The sequence below is a fragment of the Abramis brama genome, assembly GCF_963993115.1.
Source record: "Abramis brama genome assembly, chromosome: 11".
NCBI classification, from domain to species: Eukaryota; Metazoa; Chordata; class Actinopteri; order Cypriniformes; family Leuciscidae; genus Abramis; species Abramis brama.
This window is the reverse complement of record NC_139973.1, coordinates 6,368,709-6,382,212: the sequence shown is the minus strand read 5'-3', so window position 1 is coordinate 6,382,212 and position 13,504 is coordinate 6,368,709. Positions and strand designations below refer to the sequence as shown.

The 13,504-nt window shown below is 35.3% G+C and overlaps 2 protein-coding genes across 3 annotated transcripts; one reads left to right on the top strand and one right to left on the bottom strand.

Moving 5' to 3' along the window:
- Positions 1-468: 468 nt before the first annotated feature.
- sycp1 (synaptonemal complex protein 1) lies at positions 469-10,786 on the top strand (the record flags this gene model as incomplete). Its single annotated transcript, XM_084129654.1, has 29 exons — positions 469-594; positions 733-811; positions 951-994; positions 1,161-1,325; positions 1,419-1,486; positions 1,574-1,647; positions 1,755-1,813; positions 1,927-1,993; positions 2,111-2,184; positions 2,301-2,409; positions 2,489-2,583; positions 2,721-2,905; positions 3,351-3,418; positions 3,509-3,570; positions 3,655-3,771; positions 3,871-3,975; positions 4,120-4,223; positions 4,570-4,687; positions 4,784-4,854; positions 4,949-5,030; positions 5,127-5,189; positions 6,825-6,941; positions 7,052-7,162; positions 9,274-9,366; positions 9,602-9,727; positions 9,810-9,938; positions 10,019-10,090; positions 10,190-10,297; positions 10,445-10,786. 29 exons carry the CDS (start codon positions 469-471, stop codon positions 10,751-10,753), a joined length of 3,000 nt encoding a protein of 999 aa, XP_083985780.1. The 3' UTR covers positions 10,754-10,786.
- On the bottom strand, positions 10,562-13,353 carry LOC311091693 (uncharacterized protein). Of its 2 annotated transcripts, none has more exons than XM_084127710.1 (4): positions 13,234-13,353; positions 12,001-12,523; positions 11,746-11,910; positions 10,562-11,487 (listed from the first exon to the last, which is right to left on the bottom strand). In XM_084127710.1, the coding sequence occupies exons 2-4, from the start codon at positions 12,500-12,502 to the stop codon at positions 11,246-11,248; spliced, it is 909 nt and encodes a 302-aa protein (XP_083983836.1). In that variant the 5' UTR covers positions 12,503-12,523; positions 13,234-13,353; the 3' UTR covers positions 10,562-11,245. The 2 variants fall into 2 exon arrangements, with proteins under 2 accessions (XP_083983836.1, XP_083983837.1); XM_084127711.1 differs by having other exon boundaries at positions 11,746-11,907.
- Positions 13,354-13,504: the final 151 nt, after the last annotated feature.

Here is a 13,504-nt window from a genome sequence, read left to right as displayed (position 1 = left end):
TCATTTCAGTTGCTACTGCTGTTGCTTAAAGTGAATCTCAGCGCGTGGCTGGAACCGCGGCGCGCAAACCATTTCAAATTCGGTGTCACGCGAGTCAAACAACTGACGTCAGGGAAAAACCGTTGGTTAACGGAGTCGTATCAATCATAAAACAGTTCAGACGGAGCTCGTGTGAATTGTTTAAAGGTAAAGATGTTTTAAAATTACGTTTAATTACGTAAACATGGTTTATAAAAGTGGAGGAGTAACGAAAATTTGATGATTTTGATCATTTGTAAGGAAGAACTTACAGCCTACCGTTCACGTTAAAGTTAGCTAACTGTCTCAACATTTTCGACTTTCTCAGCTAACGTTAACGTTAGCCAGTAACAGTTAATGTTCTCAAAAGGGAAAAGCCCTGAACAATAAAAACTATTCGGTATACAGTCCTGAGGATTTTTTAAGTGCTATTTCGTTTGACTCCACAGAATGCAAAAACCATTTAACTTCAAACTGTTGGTGCCCCCAAGAGCTCATTTGAATCAAGTGTATGCAGTGAAGCCTCAGGAAACAGGCTTGTTTGAAGAAAACTGTGTTTTTTCTCCTTCGGGTCAGGTTGGCAAACTTGTAAATTCTCTGTTTGTGCTACAATGTTGCTATTTGACCTGTGGCTGGCTGCTAAAACTGCGGTGTAAACTTTTAATGAATTAGCAGCTAGAATGATAGGCTAAGTTACATGTATTTTGTTTGTAGAGTTACAAGTGTTCAGATATGGAGACAAGCCTTCCATTACCATCCAAAATGGTGCTTCCTACGAAGGCATCCAGACCAGGTAACATTTATAAAGTCTAAAATGTAGAGATGTAACGTTACGTTAATATTTATGAATAAAATGTAGAGGTTTTTAATGTAGTGTCAATTCCAGTCTTAAAAGCAACATGTTCATTAAACCTAATACTTTGTGATTAAAGAGGGTATGAAGAAGGTTGCAGTCATGCCAATGGAAAAGGAGGAGGTCAGATCGAATGCTCATTTTATTTTGTATTTTTGTTTATTCCTTAAAAGATTATTCATTCATATATTTGTATACTATATAATGAGGTCCATGTTATGAATTTCGTAAAATGCATAATGAAAATAAATCTAAGCAGTTTAATTACTATGGTGCTTTTGCATTATAGACATCATTAAGATCCAGCCAGCTGTACTCCAGATTGCTGGATGAAGCTGAGAAAATTAAAATGTGGAAGTTCAGAGTAGATTCTGAGAATTCACAAAAAGACAGGAAGCTTCAGGAGAACAGAAAAACCATTGACACGCAGCGCAAAGCCATTCAAGAGCTTCAGGTAAATATTTTTTGGGTAGTACATTTGTTTTACTTCATTTTTTTTTTCTGTCTGCTTTACTAAAGACAGAATTATAAATTATGTCTGTTGCAGTTTGCAAATGAAACTCTGAGCATGAAATTAGAGGATCAACTCAATGAGAATGAAGACCTTAGAAATAAGTATGTACATCATGGGTTATATTTAAATAAGCACATACAGTACTATATTATATAATAATAATATTATATTATATTTTTATCATGCAGAAGTAATGCTACCAGAAATTTGTGTAACATACTAAAAGACACATTTGAGAGATCTGCTGAGAAAATGAATCTGTGTAAGTGTGAGAGCATGTTAAAAGATGTCATATAGCATAACATAATGTATTAATTCATTGCCAATTATTAGAGAACAATAATGTGTTTTTCATTTTGCCTGAAATAGTTGAGGCTGAACGGGAAGAAACTCATGATCTGTTTATACAGAACAGTGAGAATATTCAGGTAACTATATAATGAGTGTATTATTTACACTAGTGCTGGTGAAGCGTGGGGAATATGGCCAACTCTAGATTGGGACAATCCTTTTCACGACACTGTAATTTGTTCATTTGCAGAGGATGGTGGCAGCATTTGAAAGTCTTCGAAAGCAGGCAGAGGCTGATCAGCAGGAAATGTTAACATGTGCTCATTTTTAAATCATTTGTCTAATTATTATAAGTAAATTCATTTTAAGCATGTACTGTATTTGACACAACAAAATGAAACATTTTAACATTGTTTTGTTAACACATCCTTCAGTAAGAGAATGCCTTGCGCAGTTTGAGGATCTTAAAGTGAAGTTCCAGAGTGAATGCCATGTGAAGGAGAAGGAGGTTAGTCTTTATTTTGAGTGATCTTTTAATGCATACTGTAACACTCACCTGTCTTTGTGTTCATGTTGTGATTAAAACGCATATCTATTTTGTGTTCCTTGCTTTGACTTGTTGAGGTTGCCATGCTTCAAGAAAACCTCCAAGAAAAAGAAAACAATCTCAAAGATTTTTCAGTAAAACTCCAAGAGGCAAAGCAAAGCTGCAGTCTGCTAGAGGAGTCTGCAAGTAAGAATGCAGGACACATTGCATAAGTCTTTCCTTAATTTTTCCACAAGTCATGTATGTTCACTCATTTTGCTTTTAGGGGAACATCAGAAATTGCTTCAGAATGTTACACAGGATCGGGAGGTGCTTGAGGAAAAACTCAGGGTGACGGAGCAACTCAAATGGGAGATTGAGGTTTGTCCTTAAACAAAGTCTTACTCTTAATACAATTGTTTTGGACTTACTTGTAAAGGTAGGTAGTACATAAAGGTTAAAAGAGTTTATGTTATTGTTTTGCAGTGTTTTATATTGTATTGTATTTCTTTCCCAAGGAAAACCAGAGAGCCTTAACTGACAAACTGGAGCAAAGCAAGGAAAACCATGAGAAAGTTCTTCAAAAGAAAGACACTGAACTAGAGGAACTAAACAACATCAAAGAGCAACAGTCAAACCAACTTGCAGAGATGCAGCTGACAGTGAATTCTTTGCAGTCCTCACTAACATCTGAGATACAGAGGTACTTCATAGTATATCAGTTCAAGATCTAACATAATTAGGGATGGATATCGTTCAAAGATTTTCAATACCGATACCTTGACTTCAATACCAGTTCCTGAACGATACTTTTCTTCCATACATGAAATCTGGTTTAACAAGATTACTTTACAGATTACCTTAAAAAAAAACTTTGGTTTGTTGACTTTTTTTTTTTTTTTTACATACTCAAAGACTCAAATAGGCCACTGGGGGGCCGAATATATAGGCGAGGCGCGCCTATAGAGAGAAATGCACCTTTCATTTTGATTTAATAATCAGAGAGTATTTGTTTTCGATTCGAATTGGTTAGTTTAAAAGTAGACATTTCAAGCTTATAGCACAGGTGGAAATGAAGTACAATATTAAACCAAGAACTTTAATAATTAATTTTAATCCATATTGAAATGATTCCTTTGTTTTCACAGGGTACAAGACCTTGAGACAAAGATAACCTCAGTGGGGAATAAACTCAGTATCAAAAGCGCAGAATTGGGTGTGTTAAGTTTGTAAATGTTAATAAATAATGGCGCAGTTGCATGTTTTGTACCATTCTAAGATCATTGGTTCCATTATCTTCATGCAGAAGTTATCAAGGGGCAGAAAGAGGACCATAGCAAGCAAATACAGATACTCCGAGATGAGCTGGTATGTGTTTCCCCTTCTGTTTAAGCATTTATATTCTATGATTTATGCATTTATGAAACTAAGCTCACAGTATTTCTTTAACAGAATGAGAAGTCAAACTCACTCTGCTCTATAAAGGAGGAATTAAAGACAAGTGAGGTTCAGATGCTTCAGGTTATTGCTTCACTTGAAGAGAAACAAAGTGAGGCAAATCATTTGAAGGTGAGTAGAAGGTCATTAAGCATTCATCGGTATAGTAAAATGCATCCTCCATAATTTCAATGCTACATGTGCTTCGTATCTAACATTCACCCCTCTCAGGATGCAGTGGAGAGTGTCACCACAGAAAATAAAAACATGATGGAGGCCCTGACAAAAGCTAGACATGATAATGAAGAGCTGCAAGAAGCTGTTGTTTTAAAAGAGGTCAAGACATTCTTCAGTTTTTGTGCATTTGTGGCATATTGTTTCAGTTTTTCACTATATTACACATCATGTATATTTATTTGAGTTAAGTAATATGACAAATACTTTGGATACTCAAATTGAATGTGTACATCTTTCATCCAGGCTAAATTGAAAGAGATGGAGGAACAATTGTCAGGAGCTTTGGAGAGCTGTTGTAAATCATCTAAAGAGGTAGAAAGATTGGAGAGGGACTTAAAGGAACAGAAGTAAGAGCAACCACAACCTGTCTGGTTTTACACCATTAATCTTTAAATCTCAAACTAAACCTCTAATTTATTGCATACTGTTTCACATACAGTTAATCTTGATATGGGTAGTAATGTAAGGGAGGTAATCTATCTTTGAATTCTTTTAGCATCAAAATGTTTTGCAAATGCATATGTATTGTGAGTAATTAATGGGATGTAGGCAAAAATTCTAATGAGAAAATTTGTTAAAAATGTAATGTTAATTTAAATCTCATTAAATGAAGCATGTTGGCCATTTTCTATTGTATAATTGAGATCTGTTCAGTATTTTATTGAACTTATTGAAGTTGTTTTTTGCTTGAAGGGATTATTACAAGGAGCTGATGTTGAAGTTTAATGACCTGAAGATGCAGAAAGACATCATTCAACAACAGCTTGATAGTGGTGCTTTAGAGAAGAAAGTCCTTCAGTCTCATCTAATGGTTTGTAAATTAAATCAAGTCTCTAAATGTTGTAAATTTACAGAATGACATCAAATGCTGCATGTGATGGTTTGTTTTTTTGTTTGTTCTTTACAGGAAAGCAATGTAAATGCCGAACGGCAGAAGACAGAAATAGATAGACTTGAGAGAGAGAAGCAACAGCTTCAGTAAGACTGGAGGAGACTTTTTGTCTTGCAACATTGCAAATTTGGTTTCATTTATCATTTTATTTTGTCTTGCATGTACAATTTCTTATTCCAGGGAACAGGTGAATATTTTATCTGCAAAAATTGCTGGTCAGGATGAAGAGAGAAAGAATGCTCAGGAGCAGTTGAGAGAGAGTGTGCGTTCTTATTATTATACTGTTTTATTCCATTAGTTTGTTGACGTGTGTAATCTCATGTGTTTAACAATAATTCATGTTTAATCACCCCAACAGGGCAAAGGTGCAAAGAGAGAACTTCTCATAAAAGAAAAAAAAATCAAAGCATTAGAGTCAAAGGTAAATTATCAGATTGTGTTGTACTTAGGATGCAAATTAACGATTAATTCATTAATCATTAATTGATTGACCTTATCGATCGATTAACTGATAAGCAGCTATTTTCCTGAGAATGTAAATTTCTCACGGTATCAATAGTGTCTAAAAAAGCAAAATATTGCTTATAGGCTACTGAATAAAAATGCATGTTATATTGCTCAATTGATGTTTTATTGTAACAGTTGGGATATGGTACAGATAATGACATTCATGTAGTTTAACAAAATAAATTATCTACAGAAAATTAAAATACATAAAAAATAATTGTGCACTGGCTCACTTGTTGCATGTGAAACATTAAGCAACATAAAATAAATTTTAAATAAAAATCTACATGGGTAGACTTAGCCTACAATATTAAGCCTACATATAATAATCTATCTGGTAAACTACTTGAATGAAAAACTTGAAACCTTAGCAGCAGCAGCACTTATAATCCCCCTTGGTCAGAGAAAGGTAACAGTAAGATTACTAGACCTGGAAACTTCAAATATAGAACTGAACACAACTTAAATCATCCCTGAGGAAGGTGACCGTAAAATCCTCGTTTACACTGTCAGTGAAATGTGACCAAATTCCGATTTTTTGCTCACATGTGACACAGATCTGTGTTGTGTTCTATGACAGTGTAAACAGGAAAAAAACGCATGCATTCGGATATATTGAGATCGGTTTCAGGCCTCATTCATATGTGGAAATAAATCGGATATGTGCCAATGCGACTGTCATGTAAACAGGCAGGTCGGATTTTCTGAGGCATTAGGCAACGTCTCCGCGGTTTAATGACGAGAGAAACCCACGCGCATCTGCAAAGGGACGGATGACCCAACGAAACGTTGTGTCATCGTAGGAGAGGAATGGGGACAAACGTTGACACAACATATTGTTGTACACAACAAAATTTCGGACCCACTGCTCCTCGTTAAAGCCAATATTTAAAGCCAGTATGCTCCCACCAGTCCTGAGGTCTCTCTCACACACAATAACTGAAGCATATGCGCAATGGTGGCACTTTTCGTCCTCCGCCTCAAATTTGAAATGCTCCCACACTCCACTCCGTTTTGACCGCCTCATGTTTGGTTTCTTTTTTGCCGCCTCAGGTTTGTGTCGGGTCTCTCGCCGCCCGTGAGAATCTCGTGTCACGTTTGCAATGTTCAATTAGCCGACAATTTAATTTAATCGAGTAAATTCTTGTCGAAAATTAATCGATAATCGATTAACCGTTTCCATCCCTAACTCAAACACATGTTTTTAAACTGAAAATTGTCTTAAAACCAAAACAAAAGCTCACAAGGAATGTATTAAAGAGGTTTCACTATTATTTTGTAAAATGATAATGTTATAAGAAGATTGTTGAAGTCAACATGAAGTACATAAACATGAAATACATGAAACGGCATTTGCAACCCATTTTGCTAAAAGGGTATTCAGGATTTTATTCAGCAGGTCTTTAGAGGGGAGGGTGTGAAAAATAAAAGACCCTGGTGAAATTAATTTCATTCGTGACAAGTTTTCTTTAGAGGATTGAGATTGCATACACTGCTTTTTCATACATTTGAATTATGAAGTTTGAATTATTTGACATATTTCTCTTAGATGAGTAAACTTAAGGAAGATTCGGATAATTTAAAGAAACTTCAGGAAGAGGAGCTTCAGAAAATACGCTCTGACTTTGAAGACAAATCAACAGCAGAGGCCCAACTCAACCTTGAGGTGATTTTTTTTTCCCCATTAATTGCAATAACTGGAAAAAATAATAACAAGACATGATGCAAATAATGGTTATGTTTTATTGTTGTTTTGTATTTTGTTTTTGTTTTTAGATGCAAAAACTGAAGCAAACAGCCATGGAGGCACTGAAGAGTAAAGATGACACAGAAATTAAATGCCAGCAGAAGATATCAGACATGGTTGCTTTGATGGAGAGGCACAAGGTCATTACCATTCTTAATATTTTCCAGTGGTCTCTAAAATTCTACAATATTTTCAGTTGTTTTTAGGAAGGCTGCCCTAGACTAAAATTTTTTCTAGTCAACTAATAGTCGTTTATTTAAGTGATCAGTCGACTAATCACGCGTTTATATTAATAAGCCATGAATCAAAAGCCTTCTATATAAAATATATAGCCTAATCAGCACTCAAGCGCACTCATAAAGCTTGCCACAGCACACTAGCAAAAGTAATGATAATGAGTGTCGTGTAAAAACAGAAGGACACTGTTTAAACGTTGTAATCATTTATTGGTAATGTTTTCTGTGTTTTTGGCTGCAGAGATTTAGTCAACAATGCTGACTCGTCATCTCCACTGTAGTGGATACGCTTATATGCACGTTTCATACGGATTACATAATCTGAGAATATTTATTTTCCATTTGAATTTGTTCATTCAAAAATAGACATTTTAAGATTTCTATAGATAATTTCTCATGTCTGTGAGGCAAGTATACACTGACTCTGAGTTTCGGTTTATTTATGTGACGCGCATCCTGATTGTTTTCATTAATTTACAAAAGCACAATGTTTTGTTGTTATTGTGAGTTTACAGAAATAAAAGTAGACCCTTACAGTTTGCATTACTTATCTGTATGACCAAAAAAGACGGAGTATTTTAAATTAAATACAAGTGATCGCATTGGCACCTGTATGTCATGCAGTAAGCTCGCTCTTCACACAAAAACTTGGATATGCACCTAATAATAGTGTAAATTTCTCTAGGTTAATGTTAGTGCAAGCGGACTTGTAAAGTTGCTGTTACTTGTAGTGTTGTCAAAAGACCCGGTACTTCAGTACCAAGTCGGTACAAATTTCTTTTTAAACGTCACGGTACCAGGTTTTCTCAAACCCGGCACTCATAATAGAAGCGGCGCGCTCGTTTTTCCATGCGCGCCTATGTTCATGGATGCATAGCAACAACAGACACCACGGGAGAACAAGCGCTTGTGGAAAGGAGAAAGCGGTGCGAACTGCGCTCTCCATGATGACGAGGAAGTATTAGCAAATAATTAATTGATTTCTAGCCCTTGCATTAGCTTTACTACTATATATAGCCTATTTATATATAGAGGAGAGGAACTATATAGATATATTTATGGAGATGAGAAATAAAAAGCCGTCATTAATATCAGTCCGTCAGAAAAGCAGTTCTAGTCTTATTCTTGGCTGGATAACTCCTAGCAGGTTTAAAAAGCCCTTTTAAAATTAAATATGAATGCAGTTTTGGATTAAATAAAAGTACAGTCAAGTCAAATAAAACACGTTTTATCTCCTGTATAGTTTGGTAACGCTACAATAAGATACCATTCATTAACATCACTTAATGCGTTATCTAACATAACACATTGAGTGAACAATATATTTTTACAACATTAATTAATGTTTGTGAATGTTATTAAATACAAACACTTGATTGGTCATGTTTGTTCACTTCATTCATTGTGCATTAAATAATGTTAACAGAAATAATGTTAACTTTTGATTTTAAAAATGTATTTTTAAATTAACCCCTAAAGGAGAATAATTGCGACAGTATATAACTATTGTTTATTGTTAGGTCATTTTATCTAATGTTATCTAACAAATGGAATCTTATTGTAAAGTGTTTTTAATACTACAGTTTCCATCTTTGTAACTGTGATATACACTTTAATATAATTATGTAAATTTAATCTAAATTAAGCTTTGGTACCGAAATTGGTACCGAGAACCGTGGATTTTCACTGGTATTGGTACCGAATACTGAAATTTTGGTACCGTGACAACACTAGTTACTTGCATGTTTCAAGTGATAAGCCATATTTGAGGTCAATGAATGATAGGCGAATGTTTGGATTTTCTGCCGTTAATGATCTGTCCTTCACAGCCTGCGTGATTTTTCCACTTCCTGTGGAGTTTTTTTTTTTTTTTTTTTTTTTTTTTACCGACTAATACAATTTTGGTGGACCAAGCCTCTTCTAGTTGACTAACAGTTAGTTGACTATTAGGGGGCAGCCTGAGTTTTTAGCCACTTTTCATTCATTTTAATGTATTTTCTTTCTTTTTTTTGCAGCATGAGTATGACAAAATGGTAGAAGAAAAAGATGCAGAGCTGAGTGAAAAACGGATGAAAGAAGCTGAAGTCAATGCAAGCAAAGCATCACTGGTAAATATTGAATTCTGTTGTCTGCACTGAATATCATACTCAGCATAACTGAGTTGTCATTAAATGCCTGAGATGCTAATCCAAAAGTCCTAGGTCCAAAAGATTAATAATTACATTTATTGTAGAGTTATCATTGTGTTTGAGACATTTAACCAAAGGTTGCTGAAGCGAGACTTTTTTGTACCTTTAGTATAATATGTAAAATCTCTAAAAACCAAATAACCTATAAATTTAGGACCTGGAGCTGTCCCACTTGCAAGTGGAAAATGATGAGCTGAGACAACAACTTGAAAAGCTCAAAGGAGAAAAGATGGCCTTGAGGACACCAGTTTCATCTCTTGAAAAAGACACACTTTACCAGGTATTGTACCTTGTCATTTGAGATACCATAGGTATACATGGGAATTTAACTTGAACAGTACAACATGTAAATCTTGTTTTAGATTACTGAAATCAAACCAAAGAAGGGAGGAAACAAGATCTCTAAAACTCAAAAAGCTGGCACCACTAAGAAGAGACTGTATGAGGAAGAAAATGAAACTCCATCACGAAATGCATCTTACACTCCTGTTGTAGGTTTTTTTTCCATTATCTTTGTGCATTTTGTACATATTCACATCTAACAATCTTTTTTTATTATTATTGGTGCAAGGGAGAAGTGAACGAAGTCCTTCATACCCCATTATGGAGCCTGAGCAAAAAAACTCGAACACCTCAAATAAAGGTATGGGGGCAACCTAAATTGTTTGCACTAGTTATTATTCATCTTAAGCGTTTATACCAGCCAGCCAGTTTATTTATTTATTCATTCATTTTGCTTCAGTCATTCAGAATCCGCACACCACCCTCACCTGAGATTAAGGGGTCTTGGAAGAAAAACATTCTGAAGCTGGACCCAAAGTCAGACAACTCCGAGAGCAATGACATACTGGTAAATTGTATCTACTGTCACTCTATTCGCATACCATTAGTATTGTGCTATAAACAGACTCTTCAGTGCTCTGCTTATTTATTTGTGGTCAACTCAAGTAAATCCTTAGGCTTGTGGTTTTTTACTCTTTCTTAATCTGGTGTGCAGAGTTTCTCTCCAAGACCTGTTAAATCAAAGAAACCTATGCAGCCAAAAGACCCAAACACTGAGAGTTTGGACATGGTCAAGAAGGTAAAAAAAAAAATCACATTACACCAGTTTTTTCAAAATTTGTCTTCTTTATGTTCTTATTTTGACTGTCTTCATAATGTGCAGGTGCAGAGCTCTTTCATGTGTAAGTCTCCAGGAACAGCGCTGAAACTGGCTGCAATGAAGAGAATGCGAGATGCTGGATGGACCACCGTTAGCAGTTCAGATAAGAAGAAGAAAAAAGTTATAGACAAAATCTTTGCTTGAAACTGTATGCATAAAAAATGTGATTATCCTTTTTTTTTTTTTATTACATAGTGCACAATGTCTGATAGACAATAGCTTTTGATTGTTTTTAATTTCTACTGGTGTTTGAATTAGCAGAAATATTTATATTATTTATTCTAAGCTCTCAAAACAATTTCACGTCATAGTATGTTCAGTTAATATACAGTACCTTACAATATTTATCAAAAGATGTTCCTGGTACAGTTGTTGGTTGCAGTTACAAATCTTTGTATTTACATTTATATGTGTGTACGGTATTTACATTTATATTTGTGGGGTTTTTTTATGTTCAGTAATTTCATTAGTTCAAAGTAAAAAAAAAGAAGAAAAAAGTTGCAGTTTAAAAAAAGCTTTTTTTACCAGCCTTTTTCATTGAAGCTTTAAGTAAAAGCAACATTTTCATCTCAAAATGTGAACTGAAAAACCTTTTTTTGTTTTTGTTTTTTGAATAAAAAGAGGTTTGCTGAGATCTTAAGGCTCTTGGTCATGTGCATGAAATGTCTGAAAGGTGGAGGTCTCGTTGTCAAATGCTCTGTCTTGATCCTCTCTCAGAAACTCCAAGCGGAACTGAGTAGGTCTGGAAGCAAATCCAGGTATGCCTGTCTGGAATTCTTCCTCGTTCTGCACTGTCATGGTGGGGTTGTAAATCTGAGGGCCGTCATAGAGTCCCCCTGAAATGACCAGCGTGTCATCTGGCACTGCAAATGGCTCACCTGTGAAAGCAATTTACAGACAATACAGTAATACTATTCATAATTTTTATTGTGAGTATATATTCTTTGTGATTACTATAAACTAGATGAAACGGGCTTGCCCATGCACAAATTGATGGCATGGTGTTGGACTTTGCCTGACAACTTTCCCAGACTATAACCCATTTCTATGGTGTCATCAGCTGTGAGTAAGGTTTTTTATATATATATATATGTTGGTAAACACCACTAATATGATCATAAACAGATTCTCCTAACCTGTATCTTCATTCTGGAGACGGCGATGAGTATATTGGATACTTCTCTCTTTGCTTCTGCCGTACTTGTACACAAAGTTCATCAGAATTACCAGAACTATTACACCAAGCAGAATGCTGAATAAAATAGTCAGAGATTTCTCTGAATGATTCAGGCCACCACCTGCTTTAAAATAGAGGTAGGAATAGTTAAGCAGGATACACATATTTCATTATTTGGCTTACATTATTAATGCTAGGATATGTTCAAACCTACCTTGAGATTCATTGGAAGAAGTTGTTCCATTTTGAGTTACAATGGGAGAAGTAATCGCTGTTGGTTTGGTCACTGGTGCAGTGTTTGAAGTAGTAGTTTCATTGTTGCTATGAGTGCTGTTGTCTGTAGAAGTGCCAGCTGTTGAATTGATGTTGGTTGTTGTGAATGTGACTGATTGGGTTGTCTGAGCATTTTCTGTTGAGTTTGGCTGCACTGCTGATCCTGTGACTGTTGCATTGCTTTGGATGGGTCCCAAAGTACTAATGAAGCCAGTAGGGGTCGTCTGGGTTGTGAAGGTGTTTTGAGTTGTAGTACTATAATTGTACACTGAATTGCTGGATGAATTTGAAGCATTGTTCTCTGTGTGGTTTCTTGTTGCATTCAGAGGTGGAGCTTTTAATGGTGACTCACTGATCATCTGTGCATCGGTTATATTATTCACAACCAATGAAAACAATATTAGTTGGCCACATACCAAAAGCCGAAGAGTTAGCACACCCATAACTGTTGCAACTGCTTTCTCCTTAAAAATAAAATAAATAAAAAACATACACAGAGCATAAGTCAGTCTAGGTAAAAAAATAAAGGCATACACTTTCATACAGCGCATGACCTAGTTCAGTGTGTTTTATCTGTACGTGTGTGGTGTTGACATGTGGTTTCCTGCTAGGCGTTATTTCTGGTAAAAAAAAAAGAACGAAAAAAAAGTCATCATGACTTCCTTAGTATTTTACTACTATATTCAGTCGATTATAGTCACTTGATTCAAACAATACATTTTTATTTTATTGTCCTGGATTAAAAAATAAAATGCATACTGTATGTTTAGAACACATAATGATGACTTATCTTCTTCTAAATTGCTGTATATCTAAAATGGCACTGACATGAATCTTAAGACAACAAAGAGCCACATGAATTGTGCATAAGTTAAACGAACAATCACGAGCAACCGGTTTTATTAATGCCATCCATCACAGACTTTCCTCACATAATTTAACATTCTCGCAATTTTGTAGAATTTACATCATGTAAATTATTTTGAGAAAAACTGTATGTTGTGAATCTTAAGAAACTAATTGTACTTCTATCTCTTTCTCTCATCTCACTTTCGTTCTCCTACACCCTCTTGTTTGCGTAATTGTAGTAGTTTATATATATATATATATATATATATATATATATATATATATATAAACAGTATTAATATATGACAACAAGAGCAGAACTTACCTTGTAAGCTGAAAGGAACCCGGTTAGTGAAACCAGGAAGTGTCTCGCAGCAGTTATTACACTCCCCCCACCTGCTGCAGGCTCAATGCTTTTTCCACTCCCTAAAGAAAATGGCTCGGCTCCACGTCAAACAAACAGGTAGAGTGGGCCGGCCTTCAATCACTGACTTCCTTATCCAGCATCAAGGAGGCAAGTGCTCAGCCATTTTTAACCCTTCACTCTGAAGTACTTGTTTGATTTCAGTGTTTTTCCCCCTTTTCCTTTGTGTGTG